At 40.4% G+C, this 17,482-nt stretch overlaps 1 protein-coding gene across 2 annotated transcripts in view; it reads left to right on the forward strand.

The window, feature by feature from the left end:
- The window catches only part of MSR1 (macrophage scavenger receptor 1), a 56,917-nt gene that overhangs the window by 23,388 nt on the left and 16,047 nt on the right, over positions 1–17,482 (forward strand). For both annotated transcript variants that reach the window (XM_087813719.1, XM_087813720.1), the window contains exons 6-8: positions 306–386; positions 4,649–4,738; positions 8,561–8,614. In XM_087813719.1, coding sequence (XP_087669845.1) covers positions 306–386; positions 4,649–4,738; positions 8,561–8,614 — 225 coding nt within the window. The remainder of the gene's footprint in view (positions 1–305; positions 387–4,648; positions 4,739–8,560; positions 8,615–17,482) is intronic.

Raw genomic sequence — 17,482 nt, forward strand, 5'->3', positions numbered from 1 at the left:
ATGTGGGTTTGTGCCATCACTGACTCTCTCTTCTCTGAGAACCTAGAAAAGTACTAGGCACACATAATATTCATACATAATCAAGTTGTCTAATTTAGGGCTGTGGCCTTCTTATCAGTAATAGGGCATTGCACTACTCAACATAGGTATGTTTCTATTGGGGAAGGTCAGTCGTATTTATTCTGCCTTATTGTGTAACAAATGAAAGACTTTGGATTGACTTACACAGTTGTCTTAACAAATGACAAATCCACTTTACCTATGCTTTAAAACTATGACCAGTAATTGTCATTTCTTTTTTAAAGGCCCTCCTGGACCCCCAGGTGAAAAGGGCGATAGAGGCCTCATTGGAGAAGCTGGTCCACCGGGCATCCCAGGCCCAGTAGGTACGGTATTAGAAGTTACTCCTTATACATCCATGTGTGTGTGCGGTGTGTGTATGCGGTGAAGGGCGTAACACCTGTCCCAGCAGCTAATCACTCTGATGTACTGAGTGGCAAGCCCTGACTGAAGAAAGGTAAATGCTCTGGGCAGAGCAGCCACGTGGGGTTGTTGATGAACCTCGTAAATCTAGGGAGTGCTCTCTATCCCATGGGCTGCAGACGGTGCATGGCCTAGCTTTAGATCACATGTGAAGGAGAACATGAAAATCATCCTCACGTTGGATCTATTTGCAAGTTATCTGGTTTGTAAGATGCAAAAAATATACACATAAGTCAAAGGCAAATTGGCTTCTATTTCTCGTATAGTCCGTAAGTGGAATATATCTGCATAAACCTATGAAATCCAAATGTAAATATTGGCTACAATGCTGGTGACTTTTTCCTTTGCTGTCAGACATTCTCTGTATTTTAGTCGGAGCAAAATTGTTTCAAATCATTTTCCTCTGTCTGTGTTGCAATCTTGAAGGCAATATTTTGAAAGAAGGTAACAAGACTGAAAAGGAGAAAGAGCATAAACTTTCTTTGCTCTCAAGAAAATAAGAAGACAATAACAGTAACATGATTTTCATGCTATTCTTGGCTAGAAATCAAATACCCCACAAGCCTTTTGAAAGTGAGGAGTATATTGGATGGTCTAATTATAACTAGATTGTTTGTGCTGACAGAAAAGTGTCTAAATACCATGTATTTCATCTTCTTTTTCTCTCTTCTGATTATATAAAATGTTATTTTTTTTCTGATCAATGTATTGACAAGCCCAGATTACATCAGAAAAATAATTTTTAAAAATGAAAAGCATGGATTTTACACCTGCCTGACCTTTACATAGTGTTTAAAAAGCCAATATATAAAGTTTACATGAAAACGTTTTAAAAATAATTTTAAAGAAAAAAATTATCTATTATATAGTATATATAATGGGTTGTTTGTGTGCCTTTGAAAGGACTGTCAGGTAAGATTCCTTATTCAGAAAATCTTTCTACTTGACTAGCATTGAGCAGATCTTAATGGTGCATTAATGTCATAAGCAGGTGAAGTAACTAGTATTGTGTCAGCTGCCAGAGCTGCTGTTGTCAGAGGCCTGTCAGCTGCTCCCTTACAAAGTGCAACTGTCAATGCTTCATAATTCAGCCTTAAAAGCGCAGGCTGGGCTACAACTTGCCCTGCAAAGCTTCATCTGGGAGCATCTTTTGCAGCTATTTCTGAACTATGGATGTATGAAATACAAAGAGGGATTTAAAAAGCTTTAGCTCTAGTTAATACCACAAACACGTGCCATTGCAAAGCTGCTTTGATTCTTGTAGTGAGGACTTTACCTATTGCAGTGGGTACTGCTCATTTACACAAATAGGCATTATCCAGGCCCTCCTGACAGAAAGATTTCATTTGTTGGGGTGATGATTGACTCTTCCAGATGATTAGGTCACCATAGGGGGGAAGGAGGAATGAAGGGGGGGAGAGGAAGAAAGGGAAGGGGGGAGAGGAGACCCAAGACAAAGCATTTATCATAAGGCAGACGCCTTTTCTAAGTGGTTTACAGGAATTAGCTCTTTTTTTAAAAATATGCTTTTATTGATTCTTAGAGAGAGAGGAAGGGAGAGGGAGAGAGAGAAACATCGATCGGTTACCTCTCGCATGCACCCCAACCAGGGACCAAACCAACAAGCCGGCCTAACGCCCTGACTGGGAATCGAACTGGCAGCTTTTGGAGTGAGGGACACCACTCAAACAACTGAGCCACACTGGCCAGGGCAGCTAATTAGCTCTTTGAATCATCACATCAAACATATGATAGAGGGACAAATAACATACCATTTTACAGATGCACAGAGAGGCTAAGTGGCCTGCCCGAGATCAAGTGGCAGCTGGTAAATGGCAGAGCCAGTATTTGAACCCAGGTGGACACGACTGCAGAGTCCGTGTTCTTAACCAGTCTGCTGGACGGCAGAAAGAAGCCTGACTGGAGGGCTGGGGACCCAGGATGTGTGAATAATGGTCAGACCAGCTTTACATAAATGGCTGGATCTCTCTTGTCTTCTGTTCCTGCCTCTAGAAGACGACAGATTTGAACTGAATGAAGTGTAAGGCCCCTTGAAACTAACATTGCATAGCTGAGATTCTGTGTAGAATGTACTTGTGTTGCCTGTGGATTAAAAGCAGGTGCCAGACCCTTCCCCCTTGCCGAAGATTATTGCAGAAACTAGCTAATTGCCCCCTGAAAGGCCCAGGGAATCTGGTCTCTTGGAATAAAATTCAATGGCAGTGCTTATATTAGGGGATCACATTTTCAAACATCAGTAAACAAACTAGTCACATAACTGTGGGCTCTATGGAGTCTGCTTAAACGTCTCCCATAATAGAGATCTATTAATGGAGTAATTTCTAGTATCGCATGTGCTTCACTTGTGCATGCATTTGTTCACCTATTGAAAACGTAACACAATCCCAGGTTGAAGAGCTGCGTTCTGAATGTCACTGTGATGGACCCAGTGAGCCATCATTGGAGGGGCTCTTTCTGATCCCCCGAGGCATTCGCTGTTACATTTCTTTATTTTTCTAAAATTTTAATCTCCAAAATTACCTTCTATATTTGTTTGTTAGCTTTCTTATCACCTGTCTCCACACTGGGTGGTCTGTTTGGATAAGAACCTTTGTAACTCCAGGAATGGGCAGGAACTGGAGCAATGTGCACGCTCAGTATTTTATTGTTGCATTAATGGAGAAAATGGTAAAAATGGGAGTCACCAGTGAGTAGCACTCTATAGAAAGTAGAGGATGTTCTAAGATAAAGAAATAAGAAAGTTGAGAGTCACTGTTTTTATTTGTAAAATTGACTGACAGATCTTAATAATTACAAGTGCGAAGGCCTGACTGCCTGCTTGGAGAATGAAGAAAGGTATAAATATTAGCCTATCAGCCTGTTTTGAAAACTGATGTTAGGTCTTTCTTAGGCTGTATGCTATTTATACAACTATATACATATATAAACATACTGTGTGTATATACATACATATATACACTACATATACACACATGTGCATACTATATATACAATCTATATATATGCATATATATGCCAAAATATATACATCAATATATATACAACATAGTATATATTGTATACTTAAATGGAGATGTCCTGACTTTACTAATATTTCTAAACATATTTTATCATTTTATTGCTTTGAATATCTGCTTGATATCTGTTGAAGTCCAAAATTTATACTAGGTTGAATAATATTTCTTAACTATTTAGAATAATATACTTCTTAAACTGAGTATTTCTTAGAGAGCAGTTAGCCCAAATTTTGGTGTCTATATGAGTGAACCTAAGAAAATATATTTTAATGAATTAAATATACAAAAGCCCTGCCTCCTGGAACTTGTAAATTAGTGGCAATATACTAAGAGATTGACATTGGCAGAGATGTATAACCAATTTTTCATAACGTACTTCCCAAGGATTTCTGGGAACTGATAAACACACCTAAAATGGGATTTTTTTTACAATAATTTATCTCAAGCTACTGGACTTCAAAATGGAATATTTTATTCCACAGGAAAATAATATTTGCTTTTATATGCAGTTTTCATAGTCACCACAGCGATTTAGGGTAAAAAACAGCTGTTTTTATTTGTGTGTGTGCGTGTGTGTATGCATAGCTACATTGTTGTTTGGGATTACAATGGAATACTTAAAAACAAGTCTACGAGAGCTATAGTAATATATTCTAGAACTAGGACCCCAATTTTTAAAAATAAATACTCTGATAATTCTCATTGCTTGAGCTGTGCTTTTTCTGGGACAAATCTTAAGGCTTCAATTTTCAGCTTATACATTGAAAAGTTATCATTATAGTGAGAGCAGAATCCTGCCATTTGAAGATTCCTGATTAGACGACATAGCCTTCCGGTTAAAACGCCAAGATTTTTTTCCTGATAAGTTTTTATTTGTAATAACAATGTTATTTATTGAAAACCTACACTGTACTAAATACACTAATGTTTCTACCTACTGTTTAGATATAAAATGAATGTTTCTACATACTGTTTAGATAGTGTATGCAATTTTAGGAAAGATACTATTACTCCATTTGGAGATTCACCTATAATATTCATTAATGAAATGAATTTGTTTCATTATACTCTGAAGTCTGTATGAAAAATGAATTGTTACCACGTGTTTTCATTCATTACCCATGCAGGTCCACCAGGTCTTAAAGGTGACCGGGGAGCTATTGGCTTTCCTGGAAGTCGAGGATTCTCAGGACCCGCGGGGAAGGCTGGGCGGCCAGGTATTATGATAACGTATATTTTCTTTATAGAGTATATAAAATCAATACTAGATCGTAGATATTGTTTCAACTTCTTAGATAACGAAACAGTGGTCATCACAGTGTGACTAGTAGCACTCACAGGCAGTATATTCAGTAGTCTGCAGCATTTCAAAACAGGTTATTATCCTCCTGAAGTTTCTATGTCCCAAAGAAAATAGTTAAAACAACAACAGAGGATCTATAAACTTCACACAACTTTAAGTCACCATGAAGAATGATGTCTATTTTAGAACAAAGAGAGTGGAAAGGCTGGCAAAGGAAAACAAGCAAAGTATAAATATTGCTTTAACCCAAACTGGCCAAACCCTCTTAAGTTATAGTTAGCAAAAAAACCATCCTATGCAAGATCAACTGCCCGCTGTTGTATATTACTACTTAGGGCCTTTCAAATTTACATACATGAGGATGTTATTTCTCTTTCTTATACTAGCCCGTAGCCTAAACTTGAATTTATGAACTTTGCACAGAAATTTTAGACTCGAGCAGGTTTATTTTTTCCTCATTTAAAGTAAATTATGACCAAGAGAACATGATATTTATCATTTTTAAAAAATATATTGTGTTTTTTAGAGTAGTTTCAGTTTTATAGAAAAATGTCACAGAAAACGTAGACTTCCCGGATGCCACCTGACCACTACAGCCACCGCTATTGATAACCCGCACTGGGTGGTGCATTGGTTACAACCAGCAAACCAGTATTGATACATTATTGTTAATTAAAGTCCACAGTGTACATTAGGGTTCACTCTTGGCGATGTTTACCCTGATTCGGACAAATGTATAATGACATGTATCCACCATTATAATATACAGCGTAGTTTTATTGGTCTAAACATCCCCTGCGGTCCATTCCACCTACTCATGGTCACTCCAGTTCCTCCCCAACCCCTTTCAACCGCTGATCCTTTGCTACCTCCATTCTTCTACCTTTTCCAGAATGTCATATAATCGGAGTCAAACTATATGTAACCTTTTCAGATTGGCTTGTTTCACTTAACAATTTAAATGAACGCATTTGAGGTTCTGCATATCTTTTTGTGGCTTGATAGCTCTTTTTAATGCTCAGTATATTCTATCGTATGCATGTATTGTAGTTTATTTATCCATTCATCTATCGAAGGACACCTTAGTTGCTTCCAAGTCTTGGCAATCTTTAAAAAAAGGAGCTTTAAGCATTCATAGGCACATTTTTTGTGTGGACGCGAGTTTACCTGGAAGTGCTGTTGCTGGGTTGCATGGTAAACTTGTGTTTAGCTTTGTAAGGATCTTCCGAACTGCCGTCCACAGCGGCTGTATCGTTTTGCATTTCCACCAGATGTGAATGGGAATTCCTGTTACTCCGCACCCTCAGGCGTGTGGTGGTGTTAGGGTTTTGGAGTTTAGCAATTCTAACAGGTGTGTTGAGGTATTTTTGACAGAATCCATGCTTATGGACTGTGTCAATGGCATTAGGATTGGAGAAAAATCAGCTAGCCACAAATAAGCAACCTACACTCAGTTCCCACCAGAGACCTGTGTACCCAAACTGAATGGTGTATTTATGTACCAGCCGTCTCTAAAACCATCTCACGTCAACCAGGCCTTTTTGGCAACATGAGAAGAAGTATTTGTTCATTTGTTGGAAATTACCTGCATCACTCAGGAATTATGCATTTCCTATATGGGCAATTTAGGTTCAATAGGTAAATATTTAAAAATCTTGAATTTGCCAAAATTGCAAAGCTACTTATAGATTCCAAGGTAGCTGAAAATAATTCTGTGCAGTGAGGAAACATATCTGTATTCTAAGCCTGAAGTTAAAATGGCGTATTAGTCTACAATCTGTCTCCAGTGGCTAGTCGTTTACCGTCCTCGGCAAGCCATACTAAGATTTTGCGTGGGACTCTTTCTGGTGCAGTTTACTTGTAACTTCCTGTTGACATTAAATCATAATGACTAACTTTATGATGAACTAATTTGTCTTTCTAGAAATCTACACAAAAAGGGGAAACGAAGAAGAAATTTTAGGAATGTTAAGAGGGACTCACTATTTCTCGCAACAGTCTTTCTATTTTGCACAACATTTTTCTTTAAGTGGTCGGGGGAAAAAGTTAGGAGTGAACCCCAGGGTAGCTATCGCACAGCCCATCTGACTTAAGGAGAAGCAGCTTCCTCATTTACTCCCTCCCTCCCTGACCCACCCCTGCGCGGCCTCCTACCCTCTACTTGGAGGTGGGGATACAGACAAGCTAGTTCCCACCCTGGAAGAGTTTTCTTCCAGAAATGTCCTCACAAGGACCTCTCTTTTAAAGTTTAATTTAAAAAGATGGTTCTGTAAAGTTTATGTGAAGTATCTAATCTTAGGTTGTTCATTTTGGGGAATTAAACATTTGCCCCAGTGGCTTGCCCTTGAATTTCTTGGGGGCACATAGTTATTCCATGTATAATATTTTCTTCGCCCTCTTGGGAAATGCAGGGGTGGCACCCCACACATTTTCACCTCGCAGAGGGAGCACGGCATGTATTCGAATCCTGTGTCTGAGTCCTGCCTCTCCGCACAGCGAGCCTCTCTGTGCCTCAGTTTTCTTATCTGTAAAACAGTGCTAATGAAAGGACCCACATTTTAGAATTTCTATAAAAATCAAATCATGGTGAGATTGTGTTTGGGACTCTTTCTAGTACAGTTTATTTATAACTTCCTTTTTACTTTATAAGTGACTATAACTATGAACAGTGAGTAATCAATAGGTATCTCAACATGCTTCCAACGGTTCTTATCAGCAAGCAAGGCGGATATACACGTTGGTTATTAGCTACGGCTTATACAAGTGTTCGGCATTTTTCTGCTCTCAGACTCCTAGAGCTCAACAAGTGCCCACTAGCCAGAGTACTTGGGAGAACGTTCATTCATTCATTCATTCATTCATGCATTCATTCATTCATTCACTCATTCATTCATTCACGCACCCAGTCGACACAGTTTTATGAGAGTTCACTGTGTGCTGGAGATAAATGGAGCACAGCCCCCGCCTTCAAGGGTCAGGCAGCAGGGAAACGCACAGGCATTGCTCTGATGCGAGGCGGTGAGTCAGCAGCGCTGGGAAGCAGGGCGCAGAGGAGGTTGACTCTGTGCGGCAGGATGTGCTGCGGTGTCCGTGCTGATCTGAGGGTGCACGGAGTTTCTTTAGGTCTGTGGGTCTCCAACTTGAGCGGACACCAGAATCATCGGTAAGGCCCGTTAGGGCCGCTTGCTGGGCTTGACCCCCGCGTTTCTGATTCAGTAGGTCAGGGACTGCACGCCCAGAAATTCACTCACAGCCCAGCCTTTGGGATGCCCCACTCCAAGGAGATGGGAAACAAGGCAGAAGCATTGTAATGGGAACAGAACAATGCCGTTTAGATGGAGGTCGGAGACCAGGGCTCCTGGGGGACAGAGGGAGGAAGGCCCAGTCCGAGGAAGAGGGGGAAAATGAAAAAAGATGACCAAGTCCAAAGCAGGTTGATTACACCTGTTTTGCCTGCTTCTAAGAAACTGGCACATTTAATGCCCTTGCACATAATTTAACATAATGTATATAAAGGATGGACCTGGAACAGTGCCAGGTTTGTAATAGGGTTTCTAAAATAACATCATCATCATCATCATCATGGATGTTGTTATTATATTTGAGTTTCTGTAGGTTGTTAGAAAGTGATATTCCAGATTACTTTGTGATGTTCCGCCTCCATTGAAAGCAAGCGTTGGGAATTGCCCTGATTTTAAAGAGAGTTTTTTGTTTGTTTGCTTTTTTACCCCTCAAGGAAACCCTGGACAAAAAGGCCAGAAGGGAGAAAAAGGGAGCAGAAGCATGCCATGTAAGTTTATAGTTTCTTGATTTTATTTTTCTTGTTCACCTTTGTAATAAACAAGCTTTGATAGTAGTGGTCTGGGCTGGAGGCAACTTTGAGAAAGAACTCCATCATCGATCCGCAGAGGTTCTGTGCAAGTCAGCCAGTTTCCCACACACATCGTGTGCCGATTAGAGTAGAACAAACAGATCAAAATTATAGAACTCTTTGAATATCATTACCCAGTTGTATTTTGTTTTTTGTGAGGAGCCCAGTTTTCTAAAAATTCCACATAGAAAATTGTTCCATTTTCAAGCCAATTTATATCTGCTGAAGGAAAGTCAAGCTTATGATTAGAAACAGTTGCAGCCTCCTTACGTATTAACTGAGCTAACTGAAATATTAATATAGGAATCTGGACAATCTGAGAACCCCGGCAGACTGATTCTCAGATGGGTGGGGCTTTTGTGTTTTGTTTTATTTTGCCAAAAACTTCAAAAGTGGGATTCTATATCTGAGACCTTCAAAACTACAACAGAAGAGATTTTGCAAAAGGGATCTCTGTTCAATGGAGGCCTAACCTCATATTGCAATGTAGAGAGTCTTTAAATTGGGCCTCAAAAACTAAATATTAGATGAGATGTCCTCAAGATGCCAGGCCAAAGGCAATTATCATCTTGGCTGAATCTATGTCTGCAGGAGTACCTGATACACATACATGGGGATCATGATCTTTACCCAGTAGGGGTCTGTTTTAGACAGATCATGCCAAATCCTTTAACATACCAAAAATCTAGCAGTTTTCTGCTATAATTATTGTTTAAAAAATACAGTACACTTTCTCTGCATTAACAAAGGTAATGATTTTAACCTAATACTGTGTACAGATGCAACCTTTAGACAAATTAGGGTCACCATTGTGAATGCCAGACATCGAAGTATGGGGTAACCACATGACGCTTTCCGTAAATGTTGCATCATTGATCTGTTTTCCCTTGAATTACATAACACTGAACATCATGTGTCTCCTTAAAGGGCTTTAGTGGTTTTCAATGATTATTAGTATTGTTATTATATTAAAACAGTAGAAACATTAGTACATATATCTTTTCTCCTTTGATCACTTTTGTCTGCTGTATACGTTAAAAATATATATATGTTTTTATTGATTTCAGAGAGAGGAAAGGAGAGGGGGAGAGAGAGAAACATCAATGAGGAGAGTCACTGATCGGCTGCCTCCTGCACCCCCGACTGGGGATCGAGCCCCCAACCCGGGCATGTGCCCTGACCGGGAATCGAACCATGATCTCCTGGGTCCCAGTTGACGCCCATCCGCTGAGCCGCGCCGGCCGGGCTGCTGTGCACTTTTTATCCACCCCTTCCCCTTTCTCTTTGTCACTCCACCCACTTTCAGCCGAGCTCCCTGTATCACTCTCTCTTCCCCATCTCCACGGTTTTCTCTCTGTGTATCTCTGCCTTTATCTTTGGTTCACCTTTATCTCCCCTTCTCCTCCTGAGATTTTCTCTGAGCTACTTAACTTAGACTCTGGTTAATCTTGGCAAATACAGGACTTCTTTACTTTGTTGCCTATAAACTGAACACACACACAGTCTTCTGTTGCATGAGGTTATCAAATGCTTTGAACATTTTTTTCAGAAGTGTTTTCAGTTACAGATAATTTCATGGCTGTCTGAAGTTTATGTGCATTCTTTCTTTGAGAAAGCATTAAGAGAGATATTTCTGTATATAAGTGTATATAGCCTGCAGACTCCATGGAGAGTATATAACTATAATATTTCAAAAAGAAAGAAAGAATCATATACACAAACATCTAGACAGGGTGTTCTGCTTTTTATTTATTTAAGTTAATATGCTAGTCATCTACCTATCAGTACATATGGCTCTATCTTTTGGCTCTCAATAGCTATACATTATTCCATGATACAGCTCTACCATAATTACCCCAATATATCCCTCAATCCACTAGTCATGAACACTTGAAGATTTTTGCTTGCTTTGGTTTGGCTTTAATAAACAGTGCTACACACAGCATTCTCATACATGATCTTGTGCAAATATTTTTTAATAGAGAATTTTCCAGGAGTAGAATCAGGAGTTCAAAAGTGGCAAGCATTTTACCATTTGATGGATTCTTGAAAATGGCTCCTAAAAGATTATACCAATTTATTCTGTATGAAAGTGCCTGATTCCCCACATCTATAAAAATTTATATTAAATTATTTTAATATACATTCTTTCATATTTTTCAGGCATGATTTAAATATAATACAAATAATAATTGATTTCCTCTTTTACATATGTGTCAGGACCAGTTCCACTCCCTGATCATATTAGGGCAGGGCCCTTTTAAGATCAGGTGGGTTGGGCGGGACACCTTCTGCTACCATCTCATTAAAAGGCCCTTCGCCTCTGGACAAATCACCAGCACAGCTGACTCCAAGATCTCTTTGTGGCTCTTCCAAACGACATGGTTCCCGTGTGGTGCCCGGCGTCCTCGTGGCTTCCTCTCCTGGTCCTGGGCGCTGTTTGGGACTCTGTTCTCATGCTCATACCCCTCCCCACTCCAGTATCGCAGCATCGCTACCATCGCCCAGCATCCCTAACTGGGATGCCTTCCACTGCACTGACTGGCATGTTTTTCCAACCAGCCCTCAGAGCCAGGCCAGGAGTCCTCTGCCACCCATTCATCTAGTGCTTGCTGAACCAATTTAACCCATTGGGTCCTAAGAGAAACCTCATGGGTACTGACTAGATGTGGGTTCTTTACACTTAAAAACACTTCTCAACCAGAGATAGGGGTAACATAAAAGAAAATCCATTTATTCTGTCATTCATTCAACATATGTTTATTCTGTACCTCCTGGAGCTGGACTTCATAGCTAATAAGATAGCTATTGTGTCTGGCCTTAGAGAGCTCATTGTCCATCAAAGACATAAATGTGTAAATAAGCAATTATACAATACAGCGGAACTGTATTGGAGGAAGAACAGGGCTCTATAGATGTTTAGAGGAGATCAAGATTTTTAAATGCCTTAAAATATTAAAAAGGAAAATTATGTTGATTTGCTTAGTTTACCTTCTTGTCTTCTTACTGTCCAAATTACAGCATTTTTTTTCCCCCAAGTTTTATAGTGAGGTAAAGTGGAGCTTGAACAGCTCATTCAACACATTTGAATCAAAACCAAAACTTGTTTTCTTAAATTATCTGGCCATTGCAAGCAGGGATTGCGATCATGAAATAATAATGCTGATAATTTATTATTCTAAAAAGCTCTTTTTATTTTGTGCTATAAATAACCAATATAGTTCCTGGAGAAAAAGAAATATTTCACTAGAACTGGAGATATTTTGTGTAGGTGAAAAAAGGTCTACAAACGGAGAAAGGAGAAAAGGTCAGAAAAGACAGATTTTTAAAAAATGACTCTGAAATAATGTGGGATTCCATGTTATTTTTGAATATCTCTCTATTAATAGGTCCCATTTTCACAGCTCCTCTGTCCTTCAAGGTTTAACACATAGTCCGAGGATTCACAGCATTAGGTCCTAGTAGAGTTCTCAGTAGTGCGCCTGTGCGCATCTCACCACTTCTGCTCCCCTCCCTGCGGAATGGGCATCTTAACACCTACCTCACAGGGTTGTTGTGAGGATCGCGTGAGATACCGTGTGTGTGGAGATGCTCTATATAATCATAAAGTGCTTTAAATATGTAAGGTATGGTTCGCAGTGGTCTCTCTGCACTGGAACTGCTGTTCCTTGTTAGTATAATGCAGACATTTCAAATCTGTAATTAGGAGGAGTGAAAGCAAAACGAAAATTTAAGAAGCCAAATAAATGTTATGGATAGAAAGAGAGATATTAGAGAATAAGATAAGATTTCACATTAGCTAGAGCAATGCAAGTGTGACCAGGTCACAAATCAAGGAGTTTGAGTCAAGCAGAAGAGCGTAAATTATAAATAAAAACAGCAACTAAACAGAGTGCATGCCAGAGGCCAGAGCTGTCAACAGAGGTCAGAAAAAAATAATGTCAGGCTCATAAATAAGAGTCCAGGCTCTGAAAGACATAGTACGAGCCCAAGACACTGCTGAGAGAGCTGTAGAAGGGTTTAAATAAATCAGAGTTGTCAGTGGTACTCTGGGTTTTTGCCTGCACAACACCAAAGTCTTCAGGGGCCAGGGGGGCTGGAGGGGGGGAAATCCGCCAATTGTCATATAGTCCTAAATATTGGCAAACTGGTAACGTTGACTAGCCAGTTAGTGTAAACATCTGGAGACTAGTTGGATCTCTTTGTCCATGGTTTAATTGGACATGGCTTCCTCCCCAGCTCTGCACTGGGGAGCAGGTAGAGCCCTAGCTCCCTCTTCTCCAGCCAGCAGGCCTTGGTCCACACTGGCCACAGAATGACCTAGATCCCGGAGATCCTGAGGGACAATTCTCTGGGGTTCCATTCGCAAGTTATCTGACACCTGAGATTACAAATAGACTAAGTGTGTGAAATACTAACCTGGACTTCCCAAATTAGGGAAGAAGGGCTTCTCTTTAAACAAAAATAGATGCCAAATGCCCAGTTCAAATGCACAAATTATACCAACTTTAATAGTGTCTAATGGAAAGAAAACAAGTCTGAACCAAGCTCTAGTGCTAGTCACATAGTTTGTCTGCTATGTTCTCACCCTACCTTGGAAGGTTGAGTGTTTCACTCAAGCAAAAGAATTCCTACCATAAAATTAAACACTGTGTGAGGCTCTGTCCTAAACACACCTATTACTAATATGTGGGTTGTTTGTATATTTTACTGTGCTTTGCTCGTGCCAATGAGACTGCAACTGGGATGTGACTTTAGAGTATCTTACTTTGAAACTCATACAACGATAGGAGCAAGCAACTTGTTTTTCCCTTGATGTCTACCGAGGACTCAATCGTCAATGAATTCTGGTCTTTTTCAAAGCGTTCAATTGACCAAAGTAAAGCCTTCTCCCCCAATCACCAAATAATGATAATAATGAACATTTAAAGAACATTTGCTGTACACAAGGGACTTCTGATACATTATCCCATTTAATCCTCAGAAGAGCCTTTGAGGTAAGTAATATTATTCCCATTGTATAGATTAGAAGCTGAAGCTTACTGCTAATAAGTGGAAGAACAGAAACTCAAAGCCAAGTCTATCAATTTTCAAAGTCCCCGTTTGTAACTACGACTCCATTCAACACTCCCACGCTGGTTTTATGTATTTTTTATATAAATACCAGAGATATGTAGTATGAAGGGTATGGAAAGGGGAAGGAGGAAGAAAGATTTGTCATAAGCAGTTTGGTTTTTCCAGGAGGGGCCTAATCATTGGAAGACCCAAAGGAGATAAAAATTCGTACAGCGTGACTTCCATTAGATCAAGTTCCAAAAAGCGCTCTCAGTTAATCTTTATTTGTTTATGTTTCCGTTTTCATATCCCCTCCATCTATTGCCTCCAGTTTCTCCCCAAGGATATTATGAGGGATGTAGTCTCCCTGGGATGCTCACAAAGCTTCCATTGTCAGCAGGGAGAGTTACTTATGCTCAGCGGAAGGAGCCGTCTGTCACTATTCTATCTTTTTTCGGTAACTGGCTCAACTTTAACATTTTTCAATACCATCTGGCTGCTTCGATGTCCCTGTTTCCTTGTGACTCATTCTCACCTCCTCGCTTTTCTCGGTAGCCGCACTTTTGGTTTAGTACAGCAGAGCCTACCCGAGCAGCCGTGGCTCCAGGTAACTCAGCGAATGACTGCTCATTCTAGACAGTTCTGTAACGCTGAAAGCCGTATATGATGCCACAGACTGTTGCTAAGAACGCATCCTTCCATGAACACTCCCGAGGCGTTCCCTGATGGCGTGCGCTACTGATGTTTTGTGAATTGAAATAGAGAATTCCTTCAGTAATGGGTCCAGCAGGCAGCACTTGTCTGTGGGGTTGTTATCCCAGCTGACGCTCACAGCCCAGCTCTCACCAGATCCACTGAGGAGAAAAAAATACTCAATTCAGCTCCAGCCAGGTGTTTTCACCAGTAAAGTTTGAAATGCACCCAGTTATGTGCCGATAGCAGCCGGAGGAGAGACCCCGCAGCCACCCCCGACCCGCACCGCCTCGGGACCAAGCCGCTCTCCGCCTGCTTCAGGGCACTGGGCCTTGTTCCCGCCCCTGCAGTGAGTTTAGCCTGAGGCCGCACAGGGTCGTTCATTTCATCCCGATTAAAGCACAGTCTGGAAATAGGTTCGCAACCGGTCGCTCGCCCTCCTGGCCTCTCGGGAAATGCGCTGCCCCGCAGTGTGGACCTCAAGGCGGAGGCCCTGGACCGACACAGCTACCTGTCTGCACGCGGAGCGTCCGAGAGAGACCCCCACGGCGGCTGAACCCGCAGACCCTGCCCTTTCCTGGGTGCTGGTTGCTCCCACCTCCTGATTTCCCTGAGTCTCACACATCCCGCCTCATCCCCGCGACCTTCCGGACGCTCATCACGGGAACTAGTTAAAGGAACCCGCATGTGAATATGTAGAAAAAAGGAAAAACATTCTAATGACGTTTTGGGTAACCTTACATTTATATTTTCTAAAACCCCTGAAAGGTCAATTTTTTAACTGAATATAAATATTCAGTTTCTGTGCACAGTATTTTTCAAATCTCCACATATCTTACAGTGTAATTGATCGGTCCCCTAGGAAACGACTATATGTTATATTCCAAAACATCTTTCACCCCAAACTTATTCCTGGCATACTCTCATTCAGTCCTGTCACCTACTCTATCGCCTGCACCTAAAAACACTATTACTGTACCAAAGAACGTGTAAAACATTGGTCACAAAGAATAGCCAAATGAGTAATTATGATTACTGTATCGAGACATCTCCTGGGTCCTTAAATACTTCTGCAACTTTCAAATAAGAATCTTCTAACCCTTTAAGGCAGGTATTTCAGTGACAAAGTGATTATTTCTGTTAAAGAGAGGGTTTCAGTGTGTTCGGATCACAACATAATAGGTATGGTTGCTTAATTCTCATTTATAGGTTAAAGGAAAAGCTTACGTTTTCAAGTTTATACCCACTGGGGAACTCTATTTCTCATTTCATTGGAAAATAATCAGAACCACAAAACGAAGTGAAAAAAGAAAAAGGGAAATGCATTAGTGTGCTGGGGTTGCCCAAACAGAATAACCCGACTGGGTGGATTAAGCAACAGATGTTTATTTTCTCGCAGTTCCGGAGGCAGGAAGTTCAAGACCAAGGTGCTCTCAGGACACCAGTCCTGTTGGATTAGGACCCCACCCTACGACCTCATTTAACCTTAATTATCTCTTTAGAGGCTCTATAATATTGCCACTTTGGGGGTTAGGATTTCAATATAAATAAAATCATTCAGTACATTGAAAAAAGAAAGGAAGAAAGAAAAAGAGAGAGAGAGAGAAAACAGGCCATAAAGGAAGTTTGTAGCACAGTTGGGACTTGGGCCCTGGTCCCCTGGCTTCTAGTCTAGAGAAGCATCGTATGTCATGATAAGGATCCTGTCTGATGAATAAGCCCTGGGACCCTCCCTTTGGAAATAAGCATTCAGTTAGTAGCTCAACCTCACTAAGAACCCAAGGTTGAGATATACCATATTTTACAGGGTTTTTCCCCCCCTCTGATTTTTCTTTCTGGTTTTACCCAAACGAGATATGCCATCCATGTTTTCTTTCGTGTTTCTAAGAGTATCTACTTTGATTACATGAAAATAGCTGAGAATTAAGCTACGCCGTTGCGAGCAAATGTTTCCTGGAGCATTCTCTGTTGGAGAATTTTTGTGGGATTTTTGAGGCATCAAGTGACCTGTCCTTAAATACCTCTGGGCACAGCTGTTAGACACAAATCATGGCTTCTCCTGCCAAGGGCAGAGGGAATAAAGACCATGCACACAATTGTCTTCTCACAGTTCCAATAAGTCAACCTGATAGCAGCTTTCAGAGCTCTGGACAGTTCGGAGCATAAACAAAATATAGCACACAGCACCAAGGAGAGTGTATGCTGTCTTTTCATTTACCTCCCAATCCAGTTCAAGGTACAGGGGCTCAGTTATTTTGGAAAATTATTTTCTCTTCATAAAAAGTCAGGAAGTCTGTACCGAGTGGCCAGCCCTGCCAAGAACCGGATGGATTAAACTTTAGTGGGTCAACTTTGGGGCAGTTTCCTCCGCAGCATCCGCAGCTCAAATCCCCTGCGGTCTGTGCTTTCACAGGTTCCTAGAATAACTTTCAGAATAAAGTATAATGAATAATTCTATCACTACCGTTTATATCGTACTTTACAGTTAGTTTAAAATACATTTTTTCACATATTATCATATTTGAAACCTCAGTTCTAGGAAGTAGGCATTATGTTTATTTTATAAATGTGTAAATGAAGCCACAAAAGGTTCGTTAGATCACCTATATCTAACAGCTTATGGAGAGGGACATGAAGGCTCCCAGGAGGCCTGGCTGAGGCCTACATTTTCAGAAATCAGAAAGAATAATAATGTAACTTCTGCTTCCTTATGATGTGTTTTCTAAATTAGCCTTGTTTCATGCATTAATGGGTTACTTGATTTTTTTTTATGCTCTAGGGTTTTAAGTGGAGAGCAAAATTTTAAATGCCCTACAGATAGGTAAATAAAATTTCCCTTTATAAATTTTTAAATATTCTCCTATTCAACTCTAGAAACTAAGACTCACTTAGAAATGAAATATTAAATAATAATAAGATTGCTTTAAAATGATAACAAATATCTCAGTAAATGAGCACCATCCCTTGGAGAAAGCAATGTGCTTTTGAAATGCAGACCTTTTGATTGAACCGGCAGTTTGAAAACCCAGAGGTAGAAGC

The sequence above is a fragment of the Miniopterus natalensis genome, chromosome 2 (assembly GCF_054644295.1).
Source record: "Miniopterus natalensis isolate mMinNat1 chromosome 2, mMinNat1.hap1, whole genome shotgun sequence".
NCBI lineage: Eukaryota > Metazoa > Chordata > Mammalia > Chiroptera > Miniopteridae > Miniopterus > Miniopterus natalensis.